Raw genomic sequence first — 25,700 nt, 5'->3', positions numbered from 1 at the left:
GTAACTCATACAAAGCAAGTGATCAAGGAGATTCATGAGTAGTGATATTTTGGGGAAGCAACAGTTTGGCCAGAAGTTTTTGCATGGTGGACAGGAGCCGTCCACCAACTGAAAAGTTGGTGGCGATCCCGCCTCTGTCAGGCCTAGGGATCTAGCCCAGATTTTATGGTCCCCAGACCCTTAATTGGTCTTAGGCAGAACTTACACCTCATTGAGGCAGGAAGTCCCGCCTAATGGAGCTGCCGGCCAATCAGCGGGCTGGCAGCTCATAGTCCCAGCTGAGCCACCGGAAACAGTGGCCACTGCTGAGACTGCAACCCAGCTTCCACATGAAGAGGAAGGATGGACCTGGAAAAAGGTAGGTTTTTGGGCCTCACCAAGGGTGATTGATCAGGCCCCAGTGAGGCAAAGAGGGTCAACTGGGGTGACCAGGAGTGTGTTGGGCTTTGGGGGTAGTTGGGGCATCAGGGGCGGCTCTCTGTCGGGCGCAGGATGCCTGATCATGAGGGCAGCACCCCCCCTGAGGCTGTTAGAAAGCTGCCTACTTTAATCAGGCGGCTTTTCTCAGGCCTGGCTGCCCGCCTGCCAACAGTAAAATCCCTGTGGCAGCAGGTATATGCCCTTAAGTGGCCGTTAATTGGCCACTTAAGGGCCTTGATTGGCCTGGGATAGGCAAGCCGCTTCCCGCCACCGTCACTCCGCGTAAAATGGTGGTGGAGGTGGGAATGAGTCAGGAAGGACTCCCCGAGCCTCCCACTCAATTTTAGGCCCCTCCCCAACAGCCGGCTCTTTGGGCAGGGGGCGTAAAACTCCGGCCATTAAATCAGTTATAGGCAGTGTTTCCTCATTAAAAAATGACACTATTCCGCTCGTATGCCATTGTAACCCTGAAACTTTGCAGGAAATCCTGGGCCAATATTTTTAATTTAGGATTATTAGTGTGAGACCAGATGAGATGACTGCCAGAAGATTAAGGTTTATGGTTGTGATGCTTTATTTATCCCTGATGCTTATTCACATTGAACATGGAGTGATCATCTGGTAAAGGTAGGTGTGTGTGGTGGCATAGTAGTTATATTAAAGGACTAGTAATCCAGAGGCCTAGACTAATGATCTGGGAACATGAGTTCAATTCCCACCATGGCAGCTGGGGAATTTAAATTCAATCAATTGAATAATTCTGGAATTAAAAATGCTAGTACGGGGTTGTCCAACATATAGCTGTGGGACAGGGTTCAGCCTGCCAAAGGTTTCCAACCAGCCTGTGGATGTAAACTGTACCCGGCCATTCCACATCCTCGACATATTCATGGTTTACCGGCGGGCATTTAAAAAAAAAAAATCAGAAAACCCCAAAGCTGTCCTGACAAGTGCTGGGAGCAGGAACAGCAGCTTCCAAACTTCAGATAGAATCGTGGTTTTCCGGCAGGTTCTGATTTTTTTTATAAAAGCCGGCTGGAAAACCATGAACCTGCCTGAAGTTTGGAAACCACTGTTCTTGCTCTCAGCAAGTCAGAAAGAGAGAGGTGGGGGTGTGGGTGGAGAGAGAGAGAAAGGGGGTGTGCAGAGTGAGAGAAGGGAGAGACAGAGAGAGGGGAGAGAGAGATGGGGCGAGAGAGAGAGACGGGAGCATGGAGGGGGGGAGAGAGAGATGGGGAAGTGAGAGACAGGGGAGGGAGACAGGGGAGAGAGAGATGGGGAGAGAGAAAGACAGGGAGAGGGGGAGAGAGAGAGACAGGGAGAGGGAGAGACAGAGAGAGAAGGAGAGAGGGGGAGAGTGAGAAGGCGAGAGGGGGGAGAGAGAGATGGGGTGCAGAGAGAAAGAGGGAGGGGAGAGAGAGACACAAAGAGTGGAGGAGAGTGATGGGGAAGAGAAAGTGACCAATATCACTCCTGACTTTTGGGCATCTATCTGGAATACTCCGCATCCCTATGCCAAATGTGCGGGCAGAGATTGAATACTTATGCAAGCAAAATTAATGCCAGGTATTTCATTAAATCAGTGTTCAATATAGTGACGAGAAAGTAATTCAATAAATTAGCTTTCTGATTTAAAGCTTCACAAAAATGCATGTTTGTTGTTTTGATAGTAAACCAAACTTTTAATGCTTTTATCTTGCTGAAATTTTCTCACCGTTCCCCTATGTAGGACAAAAATCGTAATGTGGCCACCCACGTGAAAAGGTTGGACACCCCTGAGCTGGTATCAGTAATGGTGACCATGTACTGACTGGATTGTTGTTAGTGAAGGAAATCTGCCTTGTCTGGCCTATGTGTGACTCCAGATCCACAGCAATGTGCTTGACTTTACACTGCCCTCTGAAATGGCCTAGCCAGTCATTCAGTTATATTCAAGAAGGTGGCTCACCACCATCTTCTCAAGTGCAATTAAAGATGGGAATAATTGCTGAACTTGTGAGTGACACCCACATCCCATAAATGAGTTCAAAATAAAGCTGACAACTTTCAGATATTCAGTAAAGTAAATACTGAGTGTATCAGTCACCATTTATTAAGAGAAAAGACATGTTGCAATGTTTGGGGTGTGTACCTTACATTGGGTGTCTTCAGCTCTGAAGTAAGGGTGCATATCCAAAACATCATTATTGCCTTTTTTCTTTGCAGATGCTGACTGACCCAATGTGTACGTCCAGCATTTTCTGTTTTTTGTTCCATACTTCAGATTAATCTTGTTCAATGTTTTAAAACTCACATCATAGCAGTTTTTAGTGTTCATCCATGGGTAGCACCTGCTTTTAATTCTAAGATTAGCAAACTGCCTGATGTCTCCATACTAAGCTAGATGCCATGTATCCTCCAAAAGGTACCTGTTGAAATGTACTGTAGCCTGTTATGAATAAAATGAACTCTTATTTTGTTCTGTAATGGCTGGAGCAGAATTTTACTTTATAACCATAAAACATTTTTATTTCATGGAGCCAAGCTTAACAATTAATCATTATAATTTGTATCTATTATGAATGGGGAGATTTGGGAGATGTGCATTCAAAGTAATGATGGTTTTGATACAGTAGATAGGCAGATACTGTGGGCTGAATTTTACCGGCCCTTGGATGGCAGGAACAGAGGTGGGGATGTTGGGGGCGGGTGGTGGGGAGGCCGCAGTAAAATTGGGACAGCTCCCTATTGCTATTTCACCACCAGGGAAGCTTCCCAGCAACAGGCTGCGAAGCAGATTGGCATAATTAAGGACCCAATTAGGGGCCATTTTACAGGGCTGTTGGCATTTTGCCAATAGAAGAGCAGTTCCCCCCACCCCACCTCATGGGGAGACCGCCAGCTTTATGGGAGCAGCCTCCCTACAGTAGTTTTTGTGTTTATGCTGGGTCACTGGGTTTAGCTTCGATATCCAATTTAACTCTGAGCAATGCAGATAAAACATGTTAACTATAAAAGAACTACAGATTGTGGCACATGTCTTTGCAGCAGCCTGTGTTTGTGAGACGGATTCAAAAATCTCCCAGAAACTTCCAGAAATCTCGCACAGTTCCTCCCTTGCTCAGCAGCTCCACCCGGAGGCCCAAGGAATCAAGACTGATCAGTCAAACACTACAGTAGTCTGTGGGCCCACCGAAGCTGAAGGTTCCATGACCCAAAGAGGGGGTTGCGGGCAGCGAAGGCCACCTCTCACGGTCCCAATGGGCCATCTTTTTATTCTTTCATGGGATATGGGAGTCGCTGGCAAGGCCAGCATTTGTTGCCCATTCCTAATTGCCCTTGCCAACTGAGATGCTTACTTGGCCATTTCAGAGGGTAGTTAAAGTCAACCACATTGCTGTGGGTCTGGAGTCATTGTAGGCCAGACCAGGTAAGGATGGCAGATTTCCTTCCCTGAAGGACATGAGTGATCCAGATAGGTTTTAATGGCAATCAATGATAGTTTCATGGCACCATTACTGAGACTAGCTTTCAATTCCAGATTTTTTCCACTTATTGATTGAATTTATTAATTCAATTTAAATTTCACCGGCTGCTTTGGTGGAATTTGAACCTGTGTCCTCAAGGAATTAGCATGGGCCTGTTGATTACTAGTTCAGTGACATTACCACACAATGCCATCATCTCCTTTGCGAGGCCTACTGCCCTTGGCTCCCTAAATTTTAATATTGACATAAATGTCCAAGGCACCTCCATTTTGCGGTGCCACCCCCATCACCCAAGGTCAACCTGCCTCAGCAGTGCCCACCTGTCCTGCTGGCGCTGCTGAGGCATCAGAGCTGCCAACACTCTGATTGGGCCAGAGGCATCAGGAGCCCACCCTCCATCCTTAAATGGATAGCAGGCCCCGCAGGCGTCCAATAAGGAAGTCGCCGACGGTAAAATCACCGAGCCAGTCCCGCTGGCCGCAAGTGCGGGCTTAAAGGCCCACTTTTCATCCCAATGTCAGGGTCCTGAAGCCCATGGTAAAATTCAGCCCGTATCACTGACAGCAGGGTTGGTAACCAGATTCAAGTTCATTGGCACAAAAACCAAAAGTGGGGAGATGAGGGGATCTTTTCTCCTCAGCTAGTTATTGTGATCCGGAACTCATTGCCTGAAAATGTGGTGGAAGCAGATTCAATAATAACTTTCAAAAGGGGATTTAATAATTGGATAAATACTTGAAAAGGAAAAAATTACAGAGCCATTGGGAAAGAGCAGAGGAGTGAGACTAATTGGTAGCCCTTTCAGAGAACTGGCACAGGCACAATGGGCTGAATGGCCTTTTTATGTGCTATTTGATTCTATGATTATAAATTGAAATAAGAAAATGGTCAAATATTTATCAAGTAATAGTTTTTTTTGTAAAAGAGGAAAATCATACCTTGATTAGCATTGGTTTTTACAATGATATTTCAGTAATATACTTTGATAACATGGCATTTAGAGGCAAGCATGGCACAGTTGTGAGTGATTGTCAGTTGGATTAACATGCTTCAGGATCACAGGTTTAAACAGTGCTAGGAATGGAAATTTGTCAAATCGACCCTCAATATGTATTTTTGAAGTCTTACCTTTCCCATTCTCAGTCGATGCATTGACAGTTGTGCTAATAGTCGTACCAATGCCAGAATTAGTGGTAGTTATTAGAATAGTCGGACTTTTTGTAGTACTACTGTAAGAAGTGTTAGTAGATGTGGGTAACTTTGCTGAAGTAGTGTTTGTCTTGTTACCGGGGGAAGCTGTTGAAGTGTTGCTGAATGTTGTTGGTATAGAAGTTGTTGCAACTGTCGTGTTTCCTGTAGTAGTATTGTCTGTGGCAGCTGTACCATTAGCTTGGACAGTGGTCACTGCAGTAGTCATGTTAGGATTTGCTGTCACAGTTACGTAGCTGGTATTTTGTACTGAAGTAGGCACTAATTCAGTAGTGCTGTTGACTGTGCTGTTGTGACTTGCTGTTGTAGACGCTGTCACATTAGGGTCACCTGTGGCTTTTACTGGGACAGTTGGGGCAGCTGAGTCATTGGTCATTCTCATGGGAGTGCTGGCAGTAGGTCTTTCAGTGCTACTGGATTCAGAAGTAGATAAATGACTCATGGTTCCGAAAGAGCTGCTGTTGGTTAGTGCCACAGAAGACATGTTGGTGCCGGGTGTTTCAGATATTGTAGTACTCTTAGCTGATGAAACAGTAAATGAGCTTTCCTCTGAAGATGTTGCTATGCCCATTGAACTTGTGTTGACGGTGGTTGGCACCGATGTAGTTTCACTAGTTAAAGGAGAACTAGATGGCATCACAGTTGTGGCGTCTGATCTTCCAACATCCCATCGATGGAACACTAGGCAAGTGACCATTAAAACTGTTAGAAATGATGCCATTGTGTTGGTTGTTTCAGTAATTGTCTTCAAATCGGAATCCTGAAAAAGATCATCTCATTGAGCACAGCTGGAAGCATACCATAATAGTTTCTTTGGAGCTTGAACATATATTTTGCTATGGAAGCAATTTATTGCGACAAAACCAAAACCATAGCAAGCTACTTTTTAAATGCGAAAGCAACTTACAAATGGATATGTATTTAGTAGAATTGAAAGCCGATTGTCTTTTATTGAATAAGTTATTTGAAGACATATGTGGGTGGGAAGTGAGGGGGGAGGGGTTGACTCCCTCTGCCCACGGGAAGTGGGGAAGTGGCAGGGTGAAAATTGAGGTGGGCAACTTACCGCCCAGTTCCCGCTCCACAGCCATATTTTACAGGGCCATTTGAAGGGCGGCCGAGGCAACTGCCTGAATCAAGCAGGAACCTCACAAATCCGTGCAAATTGGGGTCCTTTGAAAAGGACACTGACTCAATTTTAACAGAACACCAGACAGACCATACACCATAGCCACTCTGCTCCATAAAATCTGTGAATATGAGGAAGAGGTCTGAATAGGTAAATGATAAAATTATTTTTGTAGGACCAGAAGGAGCAGGAGTGCTACCCCAGATTGATTTCAGAAATGAGATTGATAGATTTTTGTTAGGCAAGGGTATTAAGGGCATTAATTCCTCTAATTTTCCTTTGTTAGAACAAAGAGAACAAAGAACATAGAAAATTACAGCACAGGAACAGGCCCTTCGGCCCTCCAATCCTACGCCGATCCAAATCCTCTATCTAAACCTGTCGCCTATTTTCTAAGGGTCTGTATCTCTTTACTTCCTGCCCATTCATGTATCTGTCTAGATACATCTTAAAAGACGCTATCGTGACCGCGTCTACCACCTCCGCTGGCAATGCGTTCCAGGCACCCACCACCCTCTGCGTAAAGAACTTTCCACGCATATCCCCCCTAAACTTTTCCCCTCTCACTTTGAACTCGTGACCCCTAGTAATTGAATCCCCCACTCTGGGAAAAAGCCTCTTGCTATTCACCCTGTCTATACCTCTCATGATTTTGTACACCTCAATCAGGTCCCCCCTCAACCTCTGTCTTTCTAATGAAAATAATTCTAATCTACTCAACCTCTCTTCATAGCTAGTGCCCTCCATACCAGGCAACATCCTGGTGAACCTCCTCTGCACCCTCTCCAAAGCATCCACATCCTTTTGGTAATGTGGCGACCAGAACTGCACGCAGTATTCCAAATGTGGCCGAACCAAAGTCCTATACAACTGTAACATGACCTGCCAACTCTTGTACTCAATACCCCGTCCGATGAAGGAAAGCATGCCGTATGCCTTCTTGACCACTCTATTGACCTGCGTTGCCACCTTCAGGGAACAATGGACCTGAACACCCAAATCTCTCTGTACATCAATTTTCCCCAGGACTTTTCCATTTACTGTATAGTTCACTCTTGAATTGGATCTTCCAAAATGCATCACCTCGCATTTGCCCTGATTGAACTCCATCTGCCATTTCTCTGCCCAACTCTCCAGTCTATCTATATTCTGCTGTATTCTCTGACAGTCCCCTTCAGTATCTGCTACTCCACCAATCTTAGTGTCGTCTGCAAACTTGCTAATCAGACCACCTATACTTTCCTCCAAATCATTTATGTATATCACAAACAACAGTGGTCCCAGCACGGATCCCTGTGGAACACCACTGGTCACACGTCTCCATTTTGAGAAACTCCCTTCCACTGCTACTCTCTGTCTCCTGTTGCCCAGCCAGTTCTTTATCCATCTAGCTAGTAAACCCTGGGCCCCATGCGCCTTCACTTTCTCCATCAGCCTACCATGGGGAACCTTATCAAACGCCTTACTGAAGTCCATGTATACGACATCTACAGCCCTTCCCTCATCAATCAACTTTGTCACTTCCTCAAAGAATTCTATTAAGTTGGTAAGACATGACCTTCCCTGCACAAAACCATGTTGCCTATCACTGATAAGCCCATTTTCTTCCAGATGGGAATAGATCCTATCCCTCAGTATCTTCTCCAGCAGCTTCCCTACCACTGACGTCAGGCTCACCGGTCTATAATTACCTAGATTATCCCTGCTACCCTTCTTAAACAAGGGGACAACATTAGCAATTCTCCAGTCCTCCGGGATCTCACCCGTGTTTAAGGATGTTGCAAAGATATCTGTTGAGGCCCCAACTATTTCCTCTCTTGCTTCCCACAGTAACCTGGGATAGATCCCATCCGGACCTGGGGACTTGTCCACCTTAATGCCTTTTAGAATACCCAACACTTCCTCCCTCCTTATGCCGACTTGACCTAGAGTAATCAAACATCTGTCCCTAACCTCAACATCCGTCATGTCCCTCTCCTCGGTGAATACCGATGCAAAGTAGTCATTTAGAATCTCACCCATTTTCTCTGACTCCACGCATAACTTTCCTCCTTTGTCCTTGAGTGGGCCAATCCTTTCTCTAGTTACCCTCTTGCTCCTTATATATGAATAAAAGGCTTTGGGATTTTCCTTAACCCTGTTTGCTAAAGATATTTCATGACCCCTTTTAGCCCTCTTAATTCCTCGTTTCAGATTGCGCCTACAATCCCGATATTCTTTCAAAGTTTCGTCTTTCTTCAGCCGCCTAGACCTTATGTATGCTTCCTTTTTCCTCTTAGCTAGTCTCACAATTTCACCTGTCATCCATGGTTCCCTAATCTTGCCATTTCTACCCCTCATTTTCACAGGAACATGTCTCTCCTGCACGCTAATCAACCTCTCTTTAAAAGCCTCCCACATATCAAATGTGGATTTACCTTCAAACAGCTGCTCCCAATCTACATTCCCCAGCTCCTGCAGAATTTTGGTATAGTTGGCCTTCTCCCAATTTAGCACTCTTCCTTTGGGACCACTCTCGTCTTTGTCCATGAGTATTCTAAAACTTACGGAATTGTGATCACTATTCCCAAAGTGGTCCCCTACTGAAACGTCAACCACCTGGCCCGGCTCATTCCCCAACACCAGGTCCAGTATGGCCCCTTCCCGAGTTGGACTATTTACATACTGCTCTAGAAAACCCTCCTGGATGCTCCTTACAAATTCTGCTTCATCTAGACCTCTAACACTAAGTGAATCCCAGTCAATGTTGGGAAAATTAAAATCTCCTATCACCACCACCCTGTTGCTCCTACAGCTTTCCATAATCTGTTTACATATTTGTACCTCTATCTCATGCTCGCTGTTGGGAGGCCTGTAGTACAGCCCCAACATTGTTACCGCACCCTTCCTATTTCTGAGTTCTGCCCATATTTCCTCACAGCTCGAGTCCTCCATAGTGCCTTCCTTCAGCACAGCTGTGATATCCTCTTTGACCAGTACTGCAACTCCTCCACCCCTTTTACCTCCCTCTCTATCCCGCCTGAAGCATCGGTATCCTGTTGTGTACTGCCTGTCTATTGCACTGCGCAGTCCCTTTAAGGTTGCTGAATGACTGTGCATGTGCACATCTTAAAGGAACATTGGTTGTGCGCAACCTGTTGCACTGTGCGGTACATTCTGGATTGCTGCATGGCTGCAACTTGTAGTATAAGGGCCTGAAAGGGTTAATGTTTGAGACAGTGGGAGTAACCCCTCCCACTGTAGTGGTGATGATATAGTAGACACATGAGCATTAGGCTTGAAAGAAGCTAGAAGCATCATGAGAGGTGTTAGCTGGACAGGCTTAATGAGAATGTAAATAGTTATGTATATAACATAAACGTGCTACTATTTAGCCATACAAAGTCTCGAGACATCGATAAACAACCCTTTAACTAAGCTAACAACAATGCACAATACAACTTAGATGAAACATTGATTAAGGGTTCTGGAACCAAGGCAGGCAGATGTACAAAACTTCCATGATCTAATTGAAAGGTGGAACAGGCTGAATGACGTACTCCTGTTCCTATGGTTCTATGAAGGATGCTGCTGCTCCAGACCCCTGCTCTACTCCCAATCTACCTTTCACCCTGCTGGGTCACTCTTCAGGTTGTTTAATATTGCACCATCCCAGAGCTGACGAGCTGCAGTGGAATGCTCGGGGCATGCAGCTCACTGGATGTATTTTAATGATGTACAGCTCTTCAAATGGACCAGACCTCCCACCATAGATATTGGATAGATGGATTGTATGATAGTTAAAATCCCACAAGATATCAGGAATTACTGTACAGTAATCAGTCTGAACATTAAGACTAGGAAAACCTGTAAGGAAAAGCATCTACAGTATTTTGCTATGAGGGCTAGTAATAATGGGGAAGGCTAGTAAAGAATTGCTGTTCTGCTGTTGCAACAGAAACAAGGTTCATATTAAACAATGTAGAACTAAACTTAACTCGATATTTGCTGATGATCTGTGCTATCATCTTTGCAATGTACTTCAGGCAGAACTGGTGTAGGTGCTGGAGAACAAATCAACTGAGGATTCCCCCGCACTGTGATTGATAGGGCCCGCGACCATGTCCAATTCATTTCCTGCACTTCTGCCCTCACCCCTACCCCTCCCTCGCAGAACTGCGACAGGGTTCCCCTTTTCCTCACTGCTCACCCCACCAGCCTCCACATCCAAAGGATCATCCTCCACCATTTCTGCCACCTCCAATGCGATACCACCACCAAACACACCTTCCCCTCCCCTGTCAGCATTCCAACGGGACCGTTCCCTCCGCGACACCCGGGTCCACTCTTCCATTACCCCCAACACCTCTTCCCTTTCCGACGGCACCTTCCCATGAAATTGCAGGAGGTGTAATACCTGCCCTTGTACCTCCTCTCTCCTCACCATCCAAGGCCCAAACACTCCTTCCAGGTAAGGCAGCAATTTACTTGTACTTCTTCAAATTTAGTGTATTGTATTCTCTGCTCACAGTGTGGTCTCCTCTACATTGGGGAGACCAAACGCAGAATGGGTGACCACTTTGCAGAACACCTCCGCTCGGTCCGCAAACATAACTCCGAGCTTCCGGTTGCTTGCCATTTTAATTCTCCACCTTGTTCCCATTGCCCACATTTCTGTCCTCCACCTGTTGCCGTATTCCAATGAACATCAACACAAGCTCGAGGAACAGCACCTCATCTTCGAATTAGGCATTCTGCAGCCTACTGGACTCAATATTGAGTTCAATAATTTCAGACCATGAGCCCCATTATTAATTGTTTATTTATAATTTTGTATATATATTGATATCCTTCTTATTTAACCATGTGCTAGTCTTAAACTTATTTTTCATGTGTTTGCTTTTGTACAGATCTGTTCATTATTCTGTCATTAACACTCTCTCTGGACTCATGCTTTGTCTTTCGCGACAACTATTTAGCACTCCGTTTGCATTCTGTTCCTTGATATCTGTCATTTAATCTCTCCCCCCTCCGTCCTCTCACAGTCCTTCTTTCTTGTTCCTCTTCCCCTCTCCCCCCTTTCACTTGCTCAAAGACTGTTACATTTCTAATATTTACCAGTTCTGATGAAGTTTCGCAGACCTGAAACGTTAACTCTGTTTTTCTCTTCACAGATACAGTGGCGCAGTGGTTAGCACCGCAGCCTCACAGCTCCAGCGACCCGAGTTCAATTCTGGGTACTGCCTGTGTGGAGTTTGCAAGTTCTCCCTGTGTCTGCGTGGGTTTCCTCCGGGTGCTCCGGTTTCCTCCCACATGCCAAAGACTTGCAGGTTGTTAGGTAAATTGGCCATTATAAATTGTCCCTAGTATAGGTAGGTGGTAGGGAAATATAGGGACAGGTGGGGATGTGGTAGGAATATGGAATTAGTGTAGGATTAGTATAAATTGGTGGTTGATGGTCGGCACAGACTCGGTGGGCCGAAGGGCCTGTTTCAGTGCTGTATCTCTAAATTAAATTAAAATTAGATGCTATCAGACCTGCTGAGTATTTCCGACACTTACTGTCCTCATTTCAGAGTTCCAGCATCCACAGTATTTTGTTCTTATTACAACATTTTGCTTTTGTGTTTTGATCAGTGTTATGATAAATGTTTGTCTCAGAAATTTGATTTACTGTAGCCAGTTATGTTTTTCTGCCCTCCCTCCCATTTTGTCCAACTCCTGTCTGAGCATGCATTTTGCTTATTATATGGTTTCTCCTCTATCTTCTGTCCCTTCCCCCACTGCTGCTACTAAACCTTTCTTGTCCTTGGCCTCCTTGTCTTTGTCACCCATAAGGATCATTGCTTGGAGGCATTCTGATTGACAAAATGGCATGTAGGCAGTAAGAAATGTCTTAATTTCAGACTTATTATTGTTATAATGCAGGGGTGACAACTAGTAAAGTTAGCAATGGGTCTCTACACTGTGCACAATCATAAGTTAGATCTTGGAATTTCTTTTGTTTACTGAACAGTTTTCTTTTAAATGTATTATAATCCTCTTCCTTTGCTTGTCTTTACATGAGGAAGTCATTCAAGATTTTTAATTTTAAGCTATGGGTTTGATCCATCGGAGGGAAATATTGGAGTGATAAAGATTTTCATCTGGTGAAACAGGCAATTTCAGTAAAATAAAGAAAGGGCAAACAGAAGTAAAGACAGATAATGCTGAGTTTACACAGTAGGCCAGTCAGCATCTGTAAAGTGAAAAGACAAATTACGTTGTTTTGGGTGTGTCCCTTTCATCGCAGCCAAAACATCATCACCTGTTTTTTTCCGTTTACAGATGCTAACTGACCTGCTGTGTACTCCCAGCTTGTTCTGCTTTTATTCCAGATCTTCAGAATAGTTTTATTTATTTAGAGATACAGCACTGAAACAGGCCCTTCAGCCCACCGAGTCTGTGCGACAAACGACCACCCATTTACACTAATTCTACATTTATTTTCTAAAAACAAAATCTTACCATTGTAAGTCTTAATGTTTATCTCATGGACAAAAGTTGCTTTTAATTTTATCTGGGGTGAGCACACTGGCAGATATCACCTTACCAAGTTTGGTTCTGTAAAGACTCTTATTTAGCATCAAATACAAAAGGTATTGGGAGATATTATAATCTGTTCTGACTTGCCAGCCTGCTCTGATCAAAATTATTCAATGGCCCCCTACGGGTTTTTTTTTACATTTAAATTTCTTTAAAACTTTCCTGCGGAGGAGAAGGAGTGCTCCCGCAACACTACAGTTGTCACGATCCCAGCCCATTCCCTCCTACTCCTATTTTCTGCTCCAACCCCCCTCCCCAACAGCGCCCCCCCCACCCCCCCCCCACCACTGGGCTTATCTTCAGACCATTGCTGGTGAGACAGGCAGCTCAATATTTGCAATGTGTCAGTTACGAAGAGCTCATGTATAAAATATTAACAAGGCCCAAGGCCCAATTTCGGGCCATGAAGCACCAAGTCTGGATTCTAAAACTGCGCCCAGACTAATTTTGACTCTATGAGGTTGGAGTTGGAATAACACTGGGGGAAGAAGAGTATTGAAAATAATGCCAAACAAAAGATATGTTGGATCCAGGTTAGAGACATATAATAATCATAGATTACGGCCTAAAACGAAGAGCTACAAGACTCTGTTTGAAACAGCAGTGCTATTAATTTTGCCTTGTGTTGAATTACTGGATCATTGTTGGCAAATGCCACAGTATCTTATTTGGCAGTTGCATTAGATTGTATTTGTCCTTTGTGCTTATATTGTTTTGTTCTCCAGTACCTAAACCCGTTCTGCCTGAAGTAAATTGCAAAGATGATAGAACAGATCATCGGCAAATATCGAGTTCAGCTCAGTTCTACATTGTTTCATATGAAACTTGTAATTCTGCTGCAACAGCAGAAAAGCAATTCTTTACTAGCCTTCCCCATTATTATCTCTGAATCATACAGACCAGGAGTTTCCAAGTGCAATCACTTGATCTCAGCTGGGGCCATGATCGTAATGATCTCAGTACTCTTGTAATAGAGTAAGGAAATTGGCAAAGGTTCCTGCTGCTGTTTGCTGTGGGTGAACTATGCTAGGGTTGCATGTTGTAAACCAAGATGAAAATAGGATCGGACCACATTCATAAATAATAATCGCCTGGTTGAAGTACTGCAGGACAACTCCAGCCCATTGAATTGTATCCTGGTAGGGAATTTGAAAAGAAGGCACGAGGGAGTAGGGATTTTTTTTATAATCCTGCACTAAATTATAGAATGTTACAACCTGGAAACTGGATATTTAATCCATTAAATTGTTCTCTTGTCACACGAATGCCACTCTCCTGCTAACTGCCATACTCTTCAATATTACTGTTTTCTCCAAGCAACTATTCAAATTCCTTTTGCAAAGAATTTATGAACTATACTTGCACAATGAACTGTGGTGAATTTCACATTCTAACCACCCACTGTGTAATTTATTTTATATATGGAATTGTTAATTGTTTGTAGAATGATCTTAAACTGCACCCTCACATTATAATGATGCCAGTCAGTGCACACTATTTATCAAATAATGACTACCTTCTAATAAATAGTGCTTCGCCATTTTTGATTAAGATAGGACGTTAAAAAGTTGCCTTATTAGACTTTTTCTTCCTTAATGTGGTTGTGTAGTCAAAACTACTGTACCAATGAAAATGAATGTCTTCATTTTATTTCAACATCTGGTATAACTAGTAATATAGTTTATATGCAGAGTCTTGCAACAGGATATATAACTTCAGATGTTTAAGAATGCTGCGATAGTGATCCCGTCTTTGGCCTCCTTATCTCGAGAGACAATGGATACGCTCCTGGAGGTGGTCAGTGGTTTGTGAAGCAGCGCCTGGAGTGGCTATAAAGGCCAATTCTAGAGTGACAGGCTCTTCCACAGAGTCTTGCAACAGGATATATAACTTCAGATGTTTAAGAATGCTGCGATAGTGACCCAGGATCAGATATAACTTAAAACCTACCAAGGGTCTATAAGCAACTGCTTGACTTTAACCACATTGATTGATAACAGGTGTGGTTTCACCCATGCGGAAGGAAGCAGTCATACAATAGTGATTCTCAAATATTTAGAAAGGGAATGTAGCAGATTCCAAAAATATTGAACTTGTGATTACAGTCTGAGAGTAACTGACATGACGTTAATTAATGGATATTTTAGTATTAGAAATTGGTCTTTTGGGCAATCTTTTTTTTAATGATGTGACGTGTCAGGGCATGTATACTGAATGTCATCTTATATAACACACCCACATTCTTTATAAGGGCAGTGTATAGTTTCAGCAATTAATCATCAGCCCTATTACTAGCCCTGCAAGATTGCAACACTGACTGAAGCTCTCATGCATCTTGTAACAGCAACAGATGTGGTGTAATCAGCTGGTGTCATTTTGTGGGTAAAGCTTTGATAAATTTAAAACAGAGCAAAATATTTGATAATTGTGTGCGTGCAGCAGAAATTCGCATTTAACTCAATTCTGTGCGTGCTGATTTTGTTCCGAGCGATTGATTAACTTTACTGCCCATGAACAATGAGGTTTTTATGCCTGAATCAAAATCACGGGGTGTTGTACGGAATTGGATACTTTTCAGATAATGATAGCCACAATTTAATGAAAATAATATTGTACTAAGAGTCCAGTTACACTGTTATTTCTGTATTGATGTCTCTCTCCTTCACTGAGCCACATTACTTGGCTATGTATATAATTACATTCCACATACAACAACTACTTACATGATGAAGCACCTTTAAAATAATATAACATATAACTTCAGAGGAGCATTATCAAACAAAATTTGACACTGAAACATATAAGGACATATTAGAGCAGATGACCAAACGTTTGGTCAAAGAGGTAGGTTTCAAGGACTATCTTAGTGAAGAGAGAGGCAGAGAAATTTAGGGGAATTCCAAAGCTTAGGGCCTAGGCAGCTGAAGGGCATGGTTCCAGGAATGAGGGACTTCAGTTACGTGGGTAGATTGAGGAAGCTGCAGCTGTTCTCCTGAGAGTAGAGAAGATTTAGAGGAGATTTGATAGAAGTATTCAAAATCATGAGGGGTCTGGACCAAGTGGATAGGGAGAAACTGTTCCCATTGGAAGAAGGGTGGAGAACCAGAGGACACCAATTTAAAGTGATTGGCAAAATAGCCAAAGGTGGCCGAGTGGTTAGGATCTGTAATGCACTGCCTGAGAGTGTGATGGAGGGAGATTTAATCGTGCCTTTGAAAAGGGAATTGGATAAGCAACAGAAGGGGGAAAAAAATTGCAGGAATTAGGGGAAAGGGCCAGGAAGTGGGACTAGCTAAATTGCTCTTGCAGAGAGTCAGCATGGGTTTGATGGGCCAAATGGCCTCCTTCTATTCTGTAACCATTCTATGATCCTATCAATATCATAACATGGAGTTAGCTTCCATGTGTATACTTATGATACCTCACCATTAACATCTTCAATTGCTGTGCTGTCTGATTAGATATTGGATGTTAAGTTGTAAAGGAAACAAGGTTATTTGCACCTTCTCTTTGGCAATATCAAAGCCGTTTTTTGACTCCCACCTTAAACTTTACAACTCAGGTTCTGATTTCATCATCTTGATGCTTGTTAAGGTTGAAATTCAATGATGAACAACTTTGATATTTAGCTCAAACCTGAACTGAGTTTGAAACCTTTATATCCAGTCCATCAGCAAATCCGCTACATTCATCTCCAAATTATTGGTGGTTTCCATTCCCACCTCTTTCCCACCACTGCTGAATCCATGTTTTCACCATGTCTGGACACTCTTTGTAACATCCTCCTGAACTCCACTGAACATGAACTCCAACTTATTTGAGCTTGGCTGCTCACATCATAATCCTGCACCTAGTTCCACTCAACTATTACCTTTATCCTTTCCAATATCCATTGACTTCCTGTTCCTTAGCGTATTGAATTTAAATTCTTAGTATTTGTCTAGAATCTCTCCATTCTCACCTAGGCAACCCTCTCCAGCTGTACTTCAATTCTGACTCTAGTCTATGCTGTGTTCTGCCTCCCTTATGGTTTACTATTAATTGAAAACCATCCTTAAATCAACTTGTCCCCAATATCTGGTATTTTCAGAAGACTCCTTAAAACAGACCTCTATTACTGTATTTTTTTTTAATTTGTTTTTGGGATGTGGGCATCGTTGGCATGGTCTGCATTTATTTCCCATCCCTAATTGCCCTTAAGAAGGTGGTGGTGAGCCACATTCTTGAACCGCTGACGTCCATGTGGTGTAGGTACACCCACAGTGCTATTAGCGAGAGAGTTCCAGGATTTTGACTCGGCAACACTGCGGGAACGGTGATATAGTTCCAAGTCAGAATGTTGTGTGACTTGGTGAGGTACTTGCAGATGGTGGTGTTCACATGGGTCTGCTGTATCTCAACCACTTCTCGCAAATCCTTCCTTACTCCTCTCCACCTATGAATTGGAACTTGGTACCATGCTAATGGTACAATGTAAAGTCATATTATTGCTGTTAAGGGATTGTGGGTATGCATTGAAGCAGAAGTGGCAGTAAATGCAAAAGTCATTGAATTAACTGCAAAGCACATTAAGGTCACAGATTACCTCACACCACTTGGCCCTTACACAGTATGTAAGTTCCAGCCACTGCATGAGGATTTTCTGATTTAATAGATATCGTCTGCCAGCAGTGAATCACACAGTACTGATACAGCTGAGAGACTAATGTCTGCAGTGTGATGGCAGTGCAAGATGTAAAACATGATTCTCACATGATTTTTAATTTTCTGTGCGCAGGCAGGTTTTTAAGGTATTTTCCTGTGCTATCAGAGTCAGCACAGGCATGATGGGCCAAGTGGCCTCCTTCTGTGCTGTAAGATTCTAAGATTCTGTAACTGACTTCAGCAGAGGTTGCTTATGGAGATCAACACCAAATACTTTCCAACGCCTTCCACCGTTCCCCTACGTCAGTATCTGCGTCACGCCCTCCTTAATCAGATAGGTGGTAGGATAGATGAGACACTCCCCTTCAGTAAATACATCTTACTGCAGTATTGTAACATATTTATTTCCACACCCAAAGGTCTATCTGATTGAGATGATAATTTAGTGCAAATGAGGAGGTTTAGAATTGCAGGTTCTGAGGAAAGGCACATTTTTTTAACTTTATTTAGTAAAACAAATTTGATGAAATATGATTAATCTCCCCTGTTACCCATACAGTAGGTTTTTATAGTGAGCCCTTTAGATGGAGTCGAGGAATAAATAGAAAAAATTCAAAGCCCAAAGATGAGTTAGCTCGTATGGAGCATAAACATCAGCAAAGGCAAGTTGGACTGACAGGCCTGTTTCTGTGCTGTAAAATTCTGTATAATTTTATGAGTCAATTCAGCACCCCTTTAAGAGGGCTCTCAAGAGTATCAATGGCAGCTGTGGCAATGTAATGGGAGAAGGTCCCGGCACTCAGAATCCTTACTGCCATTAACAGCTCCAGATACAAGAGGGTAATGTACCCTCAGCCCCACTAACATGTTCTCTGTCTCACTTCCTATTGCAAATATTCAGAGATAGGGGAAAGTGTCAACTTGTCAGAGGAAAATTGGGTTGTCAGCAACAATAGAAGTTTCTGCAACCAGTGATGAAAGAATTACATTCATTCCGTGGCCTGTAGTGTTGTTTTGTGTCTGAGGTGTTAACGTGTTGCCTGAACACCCACTGTATACTTTCAGCACTTAAAACAATGGCAGCCAGCACTGAAGAATTACTGAGCAGGTGTTAACGGAGAATTGTTCCACTTCATTCAACAAATATAAAACTGTATTTCAAACCCAGTGCAACAGTAGAAACAAGAATTAGAGAATACTTACTTTACTTGACGTGACGTGATTCAAAATGTGTTGAAAACTGTTGGAATTGTTTGTGTATCCAAGCTGACAGTGTCCTGTATGGCTCAGGTGAGCACAACTGTGTGGCAGTGGAATGGATATGACGGAATTATAATAGCAGGTGTGGTTTCTTCTTGTGACTCTGACAAAGTGTTAGAACCGGATAGACCTGATTAGCCATTTCTCTATTCGTTCATTTGGAAGTACAGTGCACAGAGTATAAATGTGCCCTCTACTCTGGATAAATGGGTGTGTTCTATGCACTCTCACTGCGTAAGAGATTTTGTACTCAAATATTTGGGCAACATGTACTCTTTTGTTCAGTTAATTTACTGAGCACCTTTCCCAAACTATTAATCTACAAGATGACAAGTGTTTTGTTAGCAGTGTTGGTAGAAACAGGATTTTCAATGAGGAGAGGTGGTTTGTGCAAACTGCTTATCATAAAATTGCTGCATTTCACAATACTCTCCCTTAAGAATTTCGGTTAGACTTGCATTCCTGTTAAAGCGAAAGAAAGAACTTGTATTTATAAAGCACCTATCACATGTGTCAGGACACCTTAAAAGCAAGTTACAGCCAATAAATTACTTTTGAAGTGTAATCACTTCATATGTAAGCAAACACATCAACCAATCTGTGCACAGCGAGGTCCCACAAATAGTAATGAGATAAATGACAATCCATGTTAATAATACACAGATTTTGGCTGTGCGCATTTTCTGGTTGGTCGGTAGGTTGATTAGGTCGGCAGAGCCAGGCAGCGTGCCGCAGTTACTGGGCTCCGGCTCTCGCTGCTCCCCGGCTTCTGTTACTGAGCTCCGGCTCGCACTGCTCCCCGGCTTCAGTTATTGGGCTTCGGTTCTCACTGCTGCCTGACTTCAGTTATTGGGCTCCGGTTCTTGGTGCTCCCTGGCCTCGGTTACAGGGCTCCGTTTCTCAGTGCTCCCGGCCTCGGTTACTGGGCTCCACTTCTCGCTGCTCCCCGGCCTCAGTTACTGGGCTCCGGCTCTCACTGCTGCCTGACTTCAGTTATTGGGCTCCGGTTCTCAGTGCTCCCGGCCTCGGTTACTGGGCTCCACTTCTCGGTGCTCCCTGGCCTCAGTTACTGAGCTCCAGTTCTCATTGCTCCCGGCCTCAGTTACAGAGCTCCAGCTCTCGCTGCTCCCCGGCCTCGGTTACTGGGCTCCAGTTCTCGGTGCTTCCTGGCCTCGGTTACTGGGTTCCAGTTCTCGGTGCTTCCTGGCCTCGGTTACTGGGCTCCGGCTCTCACTGCTCCCCAGCCTCAGTTACTGGGCTCCAGCTCTCACTGCTCCCTGGCCTCGGTTACTGGGCTCTGGCTCTCGGTGCTTCCTGGCCTCGGTTAATGAGTTCAGCTGTCGCTGTTCTCCAGCCTTGGTTACTGTGCTCTGGGTGCTGGTCTCGCTGCTCCCCAGCCTCAGTCACTGGTCTCTGGCCACTGGCTCTCACTGCTTCCTGGCCACGGTTACTGGCGTCTAGCCTTTCACTGACGGCTGTTGCCGACGATGATGGGAGATGAAATGGCATTGAGGGGGGGAAGTGGCTTGGGAGGGAGGGGGTAATGGCATGGGAGGGGATGCAGTGGGGGCAGTGTGGAAGGAAGGTATGGTGGTGGACGGTATGGGAGTATTTAGTGAGACATTGGAATGGGAGAGAGGGGGGCTGTCTGGGAGGTATGGTACAGGGATGGGAATGGGAATGGGATGAGAGGGATGGAATTGGGCATGAGTATGGCATAGGTGGAAGATGTCGGATGGTGAATGGGATGGAGATGATATGAGAGGGATCAGATTGGGATGAGAAGGATAGAATGGCACGGGATGGAGATTTAAAGAAGTTCTCGCAGCAATATAGCATTACTTTGAAATAAATGTTATTTGGAATTGTTCTTATAGTAAATGGTGTAACTTTTTTTTAAGCTGGCAAACAGGGCAACAAATTTCATGGCAAACTTTTAACTTAATTAAAGGTCTCATGTATTATTAGGCTGAAGGTTAGCCAATCTGGGTCATAATATCTGAAAGAAATTCTGGAAATCACTGTCGGGGGAGGGGATTTTTACAGGAGCATATTTCTGGCAGGTACGTGTGGTACGTGGTATTTCCAGAATTGAGGAGGTACGGCAATCAGGAAGGATTTGCAGGCTTGGGTTGTGGATGGATTTTACTGCACCCCCGGACATTGGGTTTTGTGGTGGTGGGTGGGGGGACGGAAACTACCTCCAAGAGAGGGCCGCCATGCACCCCAACACCAAGAGGGCCCAGCCCGATATTCCTGCGATGGTGAGGCCTCGTGGCGGCAACCCTTCCCCTCCCCCCCCCGCCCCCGCTGCTTGGCAACGGGACCCCAATTTGCGTATTTAAATAAATTAAAATGATTGATTTAATTAAGCTCACGTCACCTCCTGATGTCCCGCTGTGATCTTCAGCTGGCACTTCCATGCCTTTGGTTCAACACTGGTGGGGCAGGGTAGGTAAGTTTCTCAGTGCAATGGCGGGTTGGGGGAACGGGGTCAAATTAACGTCATGGGTGTAGGCGATGGTGGGAAGGGTTGTAGTTGAAGGTTTGTGAAGTTTGGGGAGGAAGGTCAGATGGTAAAGCTAAGTGTTTTGGGGGGGGAGGGCAAATAATTAATTTAATTATTATGGGGGGTGGGTGGGGAGAGGCAAAAGAGATGTATTTATTTATTTTAATTCAATTTACCTTTAAATATTTAAATTGGCCGGTAGTGCTGACTGCCCTTTAAAAACGGCGTCAGCACCTGTGCACAAGCAGTTGACGCCATTGCTGGGGATGGACAGCCCGCCCTCTCCACGTGATTGTGGGGGGTGGTGGTGGTCCACCCAGGGGATGCCACGTGTAAGATTGCGGCCGCACTACGGCCTAAAGGCCCGCATGGGCGGGCTGCCGTTCTTTCATCTCGCCATCGACATCGGTGGCGAGATTAGAAAATCCAGTCCTAAGAGTGACCTTATAGAGGTTTTTAACATTATGAAGGAGTTCGATAGGGTGGACATGGTGAAACTGTTTCTACGTGTAAGTGAATCCAGAACAGGGGGGCATAAATATAAGAAAATCACTAACAGATTAAATAAAGACTTTAGGAGGAATTTGTTTACATAGATAGTGGTGCGACTGTGGAACTCACTGTCACTTTTTTTTTATTCATTCATGGGATGTGGGTGTCACTGGCCAGACCAGCATCTATTGCCCATCCCTAATTGCCCTTGAGAAGGTGGTGGTGGGCTGCCTTCTTGAACCGCTGCAGTCCATGTGACACACATGGAGTGATTGAAGCAGATAGCACTGATACATTTAATGGGAGGCATGATGCATACATTTGGGAGAAGGGAATAGACAGAAACAGGGGCCACGGTGGAAAGAGATCATCAAATGGGAAAAGGCTTATGGAGTATAAACACTGGCCTTGACTGTTGGGCCGAATGGTCTGTTTCTGTTCTGTAGATTCTCTGGAATTCTATGGAAAGCTGCTCAACGTCATCAGTTTGAAGCCCAGGCTATTAAAACTCCTGGGCCTCATTTCGTCCCATCATTGAACTGCTTGCCTGAAATGGACACAAAGAAGCAGCTGGCCGGCTTCATAAGAACATAAGAAATAGAAGCAGGAGCAGGAATAGGCCATTTCGCCCATGGAGCCTGCTCTGCCATTCAACACGATTATGGCTGATGTTCTACCTCAAAGCCACCTTTCTGCGCTATCCCACTATCCTCATATGCCTTAATTCCTTTAGTACCCAGAAATCTATTGACCTTTATCTTGAATATACTCAACGATTGAGCATCCAGAACTCTCTGGGTTGCGGAATTCCAAAGATTCACAGCTCTCTGAATCAAGAAGTTTCTCCTCATCTCAGTCCTAAATGAGGCCCCTTATTCTGAATCTGTGGCCCTGTTTTCTAGATTCCCCTGTCAGGGCAGGTTAAAAATGTATGGCCAGGATGCTGCTGACTGGCAAACAAGGTAAGTCATGGGCCCACGTTTCTTCTGGAGCCCAGGGGATCGTTCCTGTTCCTTCTGACTCCTCTAAGGAAAGTTTTTGACATACAATTGGGTATCTCTTTTCTTCTCTCCAAGCAGGGTTCGAATGATATCATGAGACCCTGATTTGCATGTATTAATGAAGCAACACCTGAGTCAGAGGTGCCTAAAAATAGGGGCACAGTTAAGTTACTGGTGGATGGAAATCAAGCGGAAACGGGCAGTAAGACTTGCACAGTAATTTTAACTGTGCGTCCACCCAGTTCCTATCAGGCTGATAGGTTAAAATTCCTTCCTATGTAATGGAAACTGGAATTTCTGTCTTGATTTCATACAAACCCAGCTTTTGCAAGCCTGAAATGGACTAAAGGTCAGAAAAATCCGTCCAACTTTCAGATGACAGTAAAGTAACTAGGTTCAAAATGGAGACGTCCCCTTCTTTGGTAGATTTCAACATGGGAGAGGGACAAGGAAGTCTATATAATGAGGTAATTATTCAATGAAAGTCAATTAAGATGAAGTTACTTTGAGCAATGTGTTACTGTTTTAAATGTCAATATTTGTAGTTCAATTTGTAGTTATTTTTAGTTGGCCATGATGAAATTACATGATGGAAGCTACCATTTCAAAACCATTAACACTCCAAAAGGTTGGAAAAACTGTTGACATTTTGAGCGCAGTATAAAAATTGATCGTCAAAGGAAAACCTTAATATAGGCCTCTCTGGGGATCTTCAAGTTTCTATTCAACTGGCCTGTTTTGTGTAAAGTGCAAATACCTCTGTACAATACAACATCTCACATAAAATATCATGAGAGAGTATGGGGCAGGCAGTGCTGCCCTGGTATACTGGCACCATGTCTGCTCCTCTTCAGGCAAGGCATCTGTCTGTGGTGCTTCCTGCTGACCTTGCAATGTAATGTCACCTCAAACAAACATTTGGTGCTCTGAGAACACAATGCTTTAGTGCTGTAAGTACCTCAGGATCAGGGGTGGGCTGCTGCACTTTTAAAAGGCTGCTGGTTGCCCTTAATACTGATACAGCTGTGGGGGATTGGTGGAGGCAAATGACTAGGAGCAGAAAAGAGGAAAGAACAATTTCAGTGACAATGATTGGGAGGTCCTGCTGAGAAATGTGACCCATTGTGAAGATTAGTGCTGCCCTGCAGTAAGAGTACAACCAGAGTAGCCTGGATATAAATTACAGTGAAAGTGACTGTAACCCCGGGAGGAGGTGAGGTGGACATTTGTTGCACTCCACAAAATATTCATGTTCTAACATGGTTTTATTTTACAATGTTGTCTCACATTGCAACTTAACTGCACTTCACTCTGAACTTGAGCACAGAAGGATAATAAATGGTAAAAGAGGGGACAGCAGAAGGATTAGCTCCGATACTTACTGGGAGGCGGGGAGGAAGTGCTGTCGCAGAGGTTGGGGAAGGGCAGCGGTGAACCCGGACATCCCAGTGATGCAGACGTCCTGTCGAATTTAGCAGCAGGAACTCATTACCATTTTCAGGCACCATTTCCCGTCAGGTAGCTGGCCAGATTGAATGGCTAGCTAGCTGCTGGTTGGGAAAACCAGCGGCAGGAGTCAACACCAGGGGACGATCCCCAGCAATCCGGAAGGGGGAGTGAGCGGGAGAAGCATCAGAATTTTTTGGGGGGAGGGTGTGGGAGGCAGGGGAGATTAGCCTTGATTGTGGTTTTCAGGGACAGATTGCAGGGCTGTAGATGGAGAATAGAGAGTGGGAAGTCAGACTGGCATTTGGAAGCAAGGGAGCGAAAGATCACAAGGCAGAAGACTCGGGTTCATAGCTTGGATGTGTGTGGGAATTGGCAGATCACAGGGAGGGAAGCTTGGATTCCTAACCCTCCCAACCCTCTCCAGACCATCATGGTGGGGGAGGGCAGGGGGGTGGAGTTACTATAGAATCATAGATTGACTACAGCACAGAAGCGGGTCATTCAGCCCGTCATGTTTGTGCCAACTCACTGCAACAGCAACTCTGTTAGTCCCACTCCCCTACTGTTTCTCCGTAACATTGCAATTTTTTCTGTTAGATAATTAACCAACTCGCCAATCTATCCATGTAACTAAAGTCCCTCATCCCTGGAACCATTCTGGTAAATCTTTTCTGCATCCTCTCTATTGCCTTCACATCTTTCTGAAAGTGCAGTGTCCAGAATTGGACACAGTACTCCAGTTGAGCCCAAACCAGTGGTTGTTACTGATACCATTGACTCAAAACTCACGTGAAAGCAAATTAATTAAGGTGTTGAGTTTGTAAAGGGACATATTTCATACAAAGAAAGGAAAAAGATGAAATAAATCATTTCGAGTTTGGTGCATTCTCAGCAGTGGCAGCTATTTCAAACTATGTGTCAGTGTAATAGGATGCAGTGTCACACCCATAGTTTTAATATGCGTAATCCTGATCTCAGCTGTACTATCTTGGAATGTCTCAGACTGAGTAATTTCCCATAGGAAATTCAAGGAAGAGTTAGCAAGAATGTTCTTGGAGTGGTCGTGGGAGGAAAGTCATCTATCTGCCCTCACATAGGAATGAAAATAAGTTACAACAGTTTGGAATATCACCCAAAATTATCTGTCAGATTTTCAATAAAGACTGGTCTATGAACAAATAGCAAGCCTTAAGATAAAATGAAAGCAGAAAGCGCTGGAAATACTCAGCAGAGCAGACAGTATCTGGGGAGAAAGAAGCAGAGTTAACATTTCAGGTCTGTGACCTTTCATCAGAACTGGCAAAGGGTAAAAAAGAATTACATTTTAAGCAAGTGAAGGGGGAGGGGGTTTGGTGGGGAAGAGAACAAAAGGGAAGGTGTGTGATAGGGCAGAGGGCAGGGGAGATTAAATAACAAAGCTGTCATGGGACAAAGGCATAGAGCATGATAATGCTTAAGCCTTAAGAGACAGCTTACTTTACGGTTCCTTCTTTCTGGTAATTATACTGGTATCTATATAGCAGCAGGTACCTCTTTTACGATAAAGGTCTTTGGGC

General features: G+C 44.2%; 2 protein-coding genes across 7 annotated transcripts in view; one reads left to right on the top strand and one right to left on the bottom strand.

Annotated features, from left to right (window-relative positions):
- LOC137377238 (mucin-15-like) overlaps positions 1–18,962 on the bottom strand; it is a 28,430-nt gene extending 9,468 nt beyond the window's left edge. Inside the window, exons 1-3 of the mRNA XM_068046778.1 lie at positions 18,925–18,962; positions 18,637–18,733; positions 5,016–5,856 (exon numbers count right to left, since the gene is read on the bottom strand). Of these exons, the coding sequence (XP_067902879.1) occupies positions 5,016–5,856; positions 18,637–18,733; positions 18,925–18,962 (976 nt within the window). The remainder of the gene's footprint in view (positions 1–5,015; positions 5,857–18,636; positions 18,734–18,924) is intronic.
- Positions 1–25,700, top strand: part of ano3 (anoctamin 3) — a 628,446-nt gene that overhangs the window by 482,725 nt on the left and 120,021 nt on the right. The gene's annotated exons all lie outside the window — the stretch shown is intronic.

Source organism: Heterodontus francisci, chromosome 14, assembly GCF_036365525.1.
Source record: "Heterodontus francisci isolate sHetFra1 chromosome 14, sHetFra1.hap1, whole genome shotgun sequence".
NCBI classification, from domain to species: domain Eukaryota; kingdom Metazoa; phylum Chordata; class Chondrichthyes; order Heterodontiformes; family Heterodontidae; genus Heterodontus; species Heterodontus francisci.
Note: the sequence above shows the minus strand (reverse complement) of the source record. Positions and strands in the feature narration are given on the sequence as shown.